The 9,186-nt window shown below is 34.5% G+C and overlaps 1 protein-coding gene across 1 annotated transcript; it reads left to right on the plus strand.

The window, feature by feature from the left end:
• Window positions 1-4,633: 4,633 nt before the first annotated feature.
• Window positions 4,634-6,431, plus strand: LOC113773630 (cation/calcium exchanger 1-like). Its single transcript, XM_027318263.1, has one exon. It carries the CDS (start codon window positions 4,635-4,637, stop codon window positions 6,429-6,431), a length of 1,797 nt encoding a protein of 598 aa, XP_027174064.1. The 5' UTR covers window position 4,634.
• Window positions 6,432-9,186: the final 2,755 nt, after the last annotated feature.

The following is a 9,186-nucleotide window of genomic DNA, read 5'->3' on the forward strand; positions in this document are numbered from 1 at the left end:
AATTTATTGTTTCCGCAGGCTACATGACATTGTTATATGTGTTATTTCTTGTCGACATTTATTTATAAGCATTATTTATCGTACTAGCTTACAATTTTTAATCGAATTAAAACAATAGAGTACTGCAGATCCAGGTACATGGGCGAAGGGGGAGGAATGGATCGAAAAGTACGAAAGGAGTGAACATAAATAAATGAGAGATTGTGAGAGTGTATATGTGTGTGTGTTGCTCTGAAATTATTCAACTCCCTGTAAGTAGTTGAATCGACATTTATTCTTTGCTGTTAATTTATTGCCATCATGAATCCTTTTTCTCAAAATTTCTTTTCTGTTTTGTTTTGATAAATGATGAGATCAAGGTATGGCAATTGAAGTTTTTCTTCAGGTCAGATCGTTACTTATTAATACGCATGTAACTATCATCATTACTAGGCTCATTTACATATATATTCATAGCACAATATTTTTAAACATGTCCTAAATGTAGATTTTAGGCGTTTGAACTCCAAACATAAAAGGCTTACCATAAGAATAAATATTAAAATAAAGAACAAATTATCAGGATAGCCACTGAACTTTTGGAATCGTTGAATTTTGACCACTAAATTATTAAAACTCTGATCTAAAATTTATATTTCAAACCATTCCGTCAGACTAATCGTTAACTTTGCCTCCTTTCTTTGTCTCGTGAATCGTGTGAGCGCTCAGATCTGTCATGTTTAATGATTAAATCTAGTGGAATGACTTGAAATCTAAACTTTAACTAGTTCAGTGGACAGAACCAGACTTTTAATAATTCAATGATCGTGAAAGTTTGATGGCCATCCAACTAATTTGCTCTAAAATAAATTGGTGACAACATGATAAGCCCAAAACAACATTCCGTGCTAAACCTGCTTTCATGTGATTGTTCAACCAACGATTGCAAAAAGCCACGTGTCTTAAGTACAAACCAGCAATGGGGAAACAAAAGCCACGTCTGTCTAACGTAAAAGCGACGGTGAAGTCAAATCCATATGGGCAGCAAAATCATCTACAAGTAGGCCTGTCAACGGTCCGGATTTAGATCCGATTCGTGAAATTATTGCGGGTATGGGTAGGGATTTAATTTCGTTACCTGGACCCGGATTTGGATCTGTTTTGTCAAACAAAAAAATGGATCGGATACGGAATATAGTATTCCGACCCGTATTAGACTCGGATCCGGATATAAATGGATTAATAATTTAAAATATATATTTATCAATATAATTTGATTAGGGTGATGTATTTGAGTAAAGTCAATTTGATTTATTTTCTTATTTTATTTTTTTTGTATTAGTTGGAAATTAGTGTACAAATATATTTTTTTCTCATTTTTATTAGAAATTATAAATTTTCATAATTTTTTTCGGGTAGACCCGGACCCGGATCCGAGACCCGTCGGATCCGAATCCGGAACATAGAGTAGAAGACCCGTCGGATAAACGGGTCGAATCCGGATCCGATTTGGTATGCCGGGTCCGGGTCCAGAATAATGAATTCCGGCCCGGACCCCGCCCGTTGACAGACCTATCTACAAGGTCTTATAAAACTTGTTAAATAAATGCCAAAATCAACTCCTGAGTCCGGATCGAAGCCGAGTGCAACAAGAAATCCAGTCTATAACTAAATACTCTAGTTCTATTCTATCCAATTTTGATTACAAGTTGGACAAGGAGTAATCCACGAGCAAATCATCCAATAAGATAAATACGCAATGCACACGGAATAGAATAGAAGTGAGTTCAAAGATCCAATGATTCTGCGAATTTATTTGTATCCTATTGCATACATCAGTGTGATCAATATAATCGGTCATCACATTTACATCTTCTGATTCTATTTCTGGCTTGGATATCAACTTTGGTGAAGCCACGTCACATAAACGGAGTCGTCATACAGGTAAGACCAAAGTGACGATAACTAATCACATATAAATCACAACCGAAACAAGTCGCAACCAAATTCAACGTACTCTCAATTCTGAATAGCGGATTTATACATATCTTCATGTATGTTAATGAATTCTTGATTTCTAGTAAATTTATCTCAAACTCCGTAGACTATGACATAATTGCTTTACATAATTGTTTTACAAATTATAAACTTTAATGAATGTTCTGATTAGGGGTGGAGCTGACATGACTTACTCGATAAAAGCAGGATCGAGCTCGAGCTCGATCTCGAGCTGCTCGTTAGAGCTATCGCGAGTTCGAGCTCAGAAATTTGATACTCGAGAGCTCGACGAGCTCTATCGAGTATCACATAAAAAAAATAAAAATAAATTATATATAAAATTACTAATATAGGTAAATAAATTTTGAGAAATTACGGGTGAGTACCGAGTCGAGCTTTCGATCCTCGAGCTCGAGCTATGATTCTCTGACTCGATCGAGCTCGAGCTCGATATAATTATATTATAGCAGCTCGAAAACCTTCCTTCGCCTAACATGTTACATAAAAGCAGGATCTTCATTATGCACAATCTTGAATTATGCAGCCTAGCTTTCCCTCACCTAACTCTTTTTATATTACATAAAACCTTCCTTCGCATAACTCTCTTTATGTTACATAAAAACAAGATCTTCACTATCCACAATCAATCTGAAATATGAAGTCTAGCCTTCCTTCCTTCAGTATCCACAACCTTGAATATGCAGTCCAGCCTTCCTTCCCTCACCTCACTCTCGTTAAAGATAGACCCTCGTCGCGTAAATCATACTTAATCTATTACATTAATTAAATGATAAGATATAACTCAATAATCATTATAATCATCAGATAAAACACAATGAATATATTTAATTAACAAAATATTATTTTGATAATATTATATGTGATCGTATAAGTCATATAAATATTATATGTGATAATATTATAAGTCATATAAATATTTTGATAATATTATATGTGATCATATAAGTCATATAAATATTCTAACAGACAGCCTTCTAGGAAAAAAAAAAACTGCATGTATACATAGTCCTCCTTTTTTTTTTATATAAGAACTTAAATATTTGCCTTCATTTTATTAGAAAGCTAAAAACAAGTCAAGTTACTTCATTCGTATAAAGTATATATGATCTCAAAAAAAAGTAAGTAGTTTTTATTTTATATGTTCTTCAAAAATTAATCATAAATTATGCTACTTGAAATTGCATTTTATCTATGGTGAATTTTAAATTTTTGATAATTCAACTCTTTCAAATAGACAAAAACAAGACATAGACTAATGCCAGATCTTATAACAAGACAAAACTCTTTTAATGTATATCTCGTGGTCAAAGAAAATCCTTATTAATATTTACATTGTAATTTGATTAAAATATGTATTAATGACAAAAGTTATATCATCAAACATATACACGGATACCAAAGAACACATCTAAAAAATGGATAGTAGGATAGTATAGATCTAAAGAACAGATATAAGTTACACTGTAAAGCTCCAAAAAAAATATTTTAACAAAAATTTTTTTTTAAATGAGATAAAATAACTGCAACCTCAGAACATCTGTACATGTTTTGAATTGCCAGATCTATATCCAAATATTATATTAAGATCCATAGAATAGTCCAAATATTATAGTGAGATCTATAGAATAAACCCAAGAAATTTCAGATTTGATAATCAAAATAAAAAATTTGAAAAAAGAAATTCAAATCTTATAAAAGAAAAATAAAAAAATACCTAAAACTCTCATTAAGAATCCTTACTCTCACTAGAAAGTTTAGCAAAGAAGAAAACTCTTGCTAGGTAATCCTGAAAGAGAAAAATCTCTCACTAGAAATTCCTAAATAAGAGAAAGCTACTCCCATGGGGAAAGACCAAAGAAATCTAATCTCTCTTCCATGAGAGAGTTGGAGAAAATTTTAGCTAGAGAGTTTTTTTTTGGAGTGAGAGGGAAGAGAGAATTAATTTTTATTATTAAATCAATTTACAAAGAATCTTCTAATATAATCATCATGAATTCGAGCAAAATATTTCCCTCAATAATATAAGCTTTTTAATAATGACGTGGAAAACTTCCCTCGATATGTATAACATTTTTGAAGTATGACGTACGTGGAAGGAAGTCTATCCATTCAAGCCCATTTTCAGTTTATAGTATTAGGAAATCAACAATTTGCTCTCTTCATCCAAAAGTTTGGAACCATCCGCATTATTATTTTTGACATTTTGTATGATTGGAGCACATCTCCCCATCTCCACCCGTCGGCCAACTTAACTTTGGGCATAACTGGGGAAAATGAGTATTGGCTAGCTAGAGCAATATCGCATGTTACTTGTCCATTGTACCAACTGGGGCAAGCACCATCTGAAAAACGGTAACCTTAGCTGCCTAGGACTAAAGTGTCTTTGGCATGGACACGAATTATTAATAAGAATATCCTCGACTCATAAACCTGTGCATCGATAGTTATATAGTGATTCTTTAAGTCCTTCTTTATTCCTCAAGAAATCCCTTATGATATTAATTTTTCAATCTTTCCGCTATACGAGGAAGTTGTTAAGATGCTTGATTCTTTCAACACCAAAGCTAATTAATTTTCTTCCCCACCCAGAACTCTCTATTTCTTTCTAGTTTTTCTCTCCCTATGGTTGCTAAACTATGGGATTATTCCTCTTCATGCACAAAGCCAAGTGTCTCATTGTTTTTCTCAACATAAGCTTCCTTGTTCTTATTTTATGCATTAGTATCAATCTCAAATCTTCGAACTCAAATTTCCTAAACAACTTCGTCAGGGCAAAAAGCCCTTTAATCAAGAACTACCACATCTTGTTGAATGAAGACAGTGGTTGTAAAGGTCTTCATAAGTACAATAGCAGGTTCGAGCGGTGCTTATATGTAAAATCCCACCAGGGATGCCAACCACAAGGCTACATTTCCTATCTGGAACTGTTCCATTGCACGTTTAGCCCCCGTCTTGGCTATACTTTGCTTGCTATTTGGCTGGTATTGCTTTTCTACCTTCTTGGTGATACTGCTAGCAGTTACTTTTGTACCTCACTGGAGGGCTTATCAAGATGTTTGAGGCTTTCCCCGACAATTGCTGGTGTAACTCTTCTCTCTCTTGGAAATGGCGCACCGGACGTTTTTTCTAGCATAATTTCTTTCATGGGAGATGGAAATACTGAGGATATTGGCCTGAATAGCATTTTGGGCGGTGCATTTTTTGTATCCAGTGTGGTGGTTGGAATCATAAGCATTTCAATCAGCCATCAAGGCAGAAAAATTAGTTCTTCAAGCTTTACAAGGAATGTTTCTTTCTTGCTTTTCTGCCTCTGTTGCCTTCTGCTGATTATAATCATGGGCAAGATCAACTTGTGGGGTGCTCTTTCTTTCCTGGCTCTGTATTTTATATATGCTGGTTCCATTTTTGCATCAGAAATTCTTGCAAAGGGGGAAAAAGAAGCAGAATCTGCCGCGAAAACTGAAAGTTGGCGGTTGCCATTGACCAGGAGCTTTGTGAAAAACGGCCAAGAACTATCAACAGAACTTCAGACGCCTTTGCTGGGATTTGCAGATGATGATTCTCCAATCTTGAATAACTATGACGAGGATAATTTGCAAATTCTTAAACACAAAGATACAGTAAGGTGCTGCTTCTGGAAAACTTTGTTCATACTAGAATTGCCTCTTGACTTGCCTAGGAAATTAACAATTCCAATAATTTCTGAGGAGAGATGGTCCAAGCCAATTGCACTTATGTCAACTGCATTAGCCCCTGTCCTATTGGCAGTAATATGGAACTTCCATTATCAAAAATCATGGCTTCCGGTTTATATAATTGCTGCATCACTAGGAATTGCCTCTGCCCTGCTGCTATTTTGTACCAGCGATGAGTCTAATCCACCAAGAAAGTATCAATTCCTCTGGCTAGCAGAAGCATTTTTATTGAGCATCATTTGGACTTATATTTTGGCACAAGAATTGATTTCACTACTCGTTTCACTGGGAATTATACTAGGAATAAGCCATTCTATCATGGGATTGACTGTTCTTGCATGGGGCAATTCCCTAGGGGACTTGGTGTCAAATGTAACAATGGCCAGAAGAGGCGGTCCAGCTGGAGCTCAGACGGCAATTTCAGGCTGCTATGCAGGGCCAATTTTTAACATTATCGTGGGATTGGGCCTGTCGCTTACGCTCTCATCCTGGAACGTGTTTCCATCTTCTCTTGTACTTACCAAGGATCCTTCAGTGTATGTGACATTTGGGTTCTTGATGGTGGGCTTAATATGGGTCCTGGTGGTCTTAACAAACAGGAATATGAGGCTTGACAGATTTTTGGGCATTGGACTCTTGGCAATATATTTCTGTTTTCTTTTCTTGAAAATGGCCAATGGTGTTGGCTTTGTAGAATTTCGTGTTACTTCAGGATCTGTCGAACAACGAGGAGACTGATTTGTAAGAAATTGTCCAAAGCTGTAAGGGGGCCCTCCCAATTACGTAATAGAAGTAAAGACTTAAAGCTGTGGGAAAGAATTGATGTTTTATACACTAATAATTAATACACTGTAAGGATTGAATGCATGATAATTAATTTGAATTTAAATTTTATATATGTGTCACGCATCTAATAGTGATAGTGTATATACTGTCAGTGTATATAAAATTTATTTTTTAAAAAATACTAATATTTATTTGGAGTATTGGAGAAAGACGCCAAAATTAGAGGTGCAATCGAGTTGAATCAAATTCAAATAATATATTACTCGAACTCAACTTGAATTAAAAGACCTGGACTCAAAGCTCGAGCTCATCAAACTCTTGAAAGTCAAGCTCGAATTCGAGCTCGAGTTTAAGCCAATCGAGCATAATTCGATCCCAATCGAACCTAATTAAGTTTAAAAAATATAAATTTATATTTTATATAATTTTTAATAAGGGACAAAATAGATAATTTATATAAATAGATAAAAATTAAAAAACCATATATGTGTATATGAATTCAATTAAGTTTGACGAGCTTTTGAACTTTATATGTTAAATCCGAAGTCGATTCGTCAAATAATTCGAACTATTCGAACTCAAACTCAAATTTAATTAATATGAGTTTAAACTCGAGTTTTGATCGAACAAGCTTGGGAGTTACTTGATCAACCTTGACACGAGCGCACCCATGAAGACCACCTCTTAGACCCATCACTCTTTTAAATGCCTCACAATTTGACACTGTACCAGTAATGATAACATTATTTATGTGGAAGAAAACAAAATACAAGTGACCAGGAATGCTCTCGTTATTTAGTGTATTGTTTGACATCATAACAGTGCGCATGGGAGGACCGTGGATTAACTCGTTTGCACATCCTATGTGTGGCAACATTTTAGTAGGAGGCAGCGAAGCATATTTTAACCATCCCAATGAAGCGTAAAACTATTTTCAACGTCTTTTTGTATTATATTTGTTTTTGGGTGCGTTCAAGGCAGACTTTACACTTTGCAAGAAAGGAGGGGAAAAGGGAAATGCTTTAGAGTTGAATCAAGAATTTCAAGATTTTCACATTAATGACTGATATGTTTGAAGGTTAATGGGATTGCTCTTTTTTTATCCCAAAAAATAAAGAAGCTGAATTGTCATAATTTGATAATTGCAAAGCTAAACCAAAAGGTACAAATTGATTTCATAGTGACCTGTACTGCCTAATTGAACTTACAAGAGTGTGGAATATGATATATAGCCTACAATTAATTGAATTTAAATTTAGACATCTGTTATATGCGCGCCTAGTTATGCCCATCACTTGTATCCCTAATCCCGTTACAATATATTTTATATTTTTTTTCTTTTTCGAAAATTTTGGCTCCGTTTGGATTAGTTGTTTTTGGCGATACTTTTGAAAAATTTTACTGTAGCAGAGTTTTTATAATATATTTTAGAAAATATTTTGAAATATTTAACAGTATAAGAGTTTTTAGAATACAGACTTTTTCATATGTCAATATTACCCCAAGTTGTTCTTCTCCAAAAATACCATGATTTGTTATTTCACATAAGAAAATTTAAACTTAATTCTTTAAGAAAATATATACAGTAAAAGTATATATACCATATCGATCCATTTCCAGAAATCTCAATGCCCATGAATCTATCTATAATCATAGGACACTATCATGAGGTGGCGTTAGGTTGCACATAAAAACAGACAACGGCCCGCAACCGTTCCCGTGAGAGTAATAACATCAGCCATTAATATGTTCCAAGTCCATTTGATCTTTTATTGTCCAAACTCTATAGCCCCATCTGCACATCAAAATGCCACTCAATCAATGCAAACAATTTCTTGACATATGTATTTGACCAGTTGCTACATCATGCCTCTAGTGTAATGACGAAAATGAGACAAGTTTCTTTCATAATAAAGAAAAAAAAAGAGAGAAAAACATGGGAGAATTTACTAGGTGAATTTGAATTTGAATTTGAATTCTCTTTGGTTCATTGATTGCATCATCCAACTACTCATTAAGACTTTGAAGTTTATCTAGTGCCTTTGCTCTTTGGTGAGGTATATGAGAAGATAATTCAACATTTTTTTGGGGATAAATTGGTAGAAAATGAAGCTTTCTATCCTACATCAACGATATGTTTTGTACTTTTCAGTACATCTATATCAAAATAGTGATTGGATTGATTTACTCTCGTGAATAAATTGGTGGTTTCAAAAAATGTATCCGGATGGACCATATTCGGTTAGAAACGGAATTTGTGATTAGGAGATATTAAAAATCTCATCTTTTTGTGGGGGTATATGTATAATTTAACCCCAAACTTGTTCCACACCCGTTTAGAAGACCAAAGGATTGTGTTGAGTACTAAACATGTTACTTTTTTATTTAATAAGAAGACTTAATTCAACTTGAAGTCGAGCTAGAGCAGTACTGAATCGAGGTCGAGCTCTAAAACAAGGTACTTGACAAATTTGAATTCGAACTTGAATACCTAATATCAATGGAATCGAGCATGAAAAAAATGGTACTGAGTCCTACCAAAATTAAAGAAATAGAACTTAACCCTCCTCCCTCCCTCCACCCCTTTTTGATTTCAGAATGAACTTATGCCCCGACCCATTTCATATTGGATCCGTCGGGACTGGCGGAGCATGAACTCGCAGCTTCCGTCTTGATAGGGTGGTGTTTTGACCAATTGAACTACAAT

Source organism: Coffea eugenioides, chromosome 6 (genome assembly GCF_003713205.1).
Source record: "Coffea eugenioides isolate CCC68of chromosome 6, Ceug_1.0, whole genome shotgun sequence".
Lineage (NCBI taxonomy): Eukaryota > Viridiplantae > Streptophyta > Magnoliopsida > Gentianales > Rubiaceae > Coffea > Coffea eugenioides.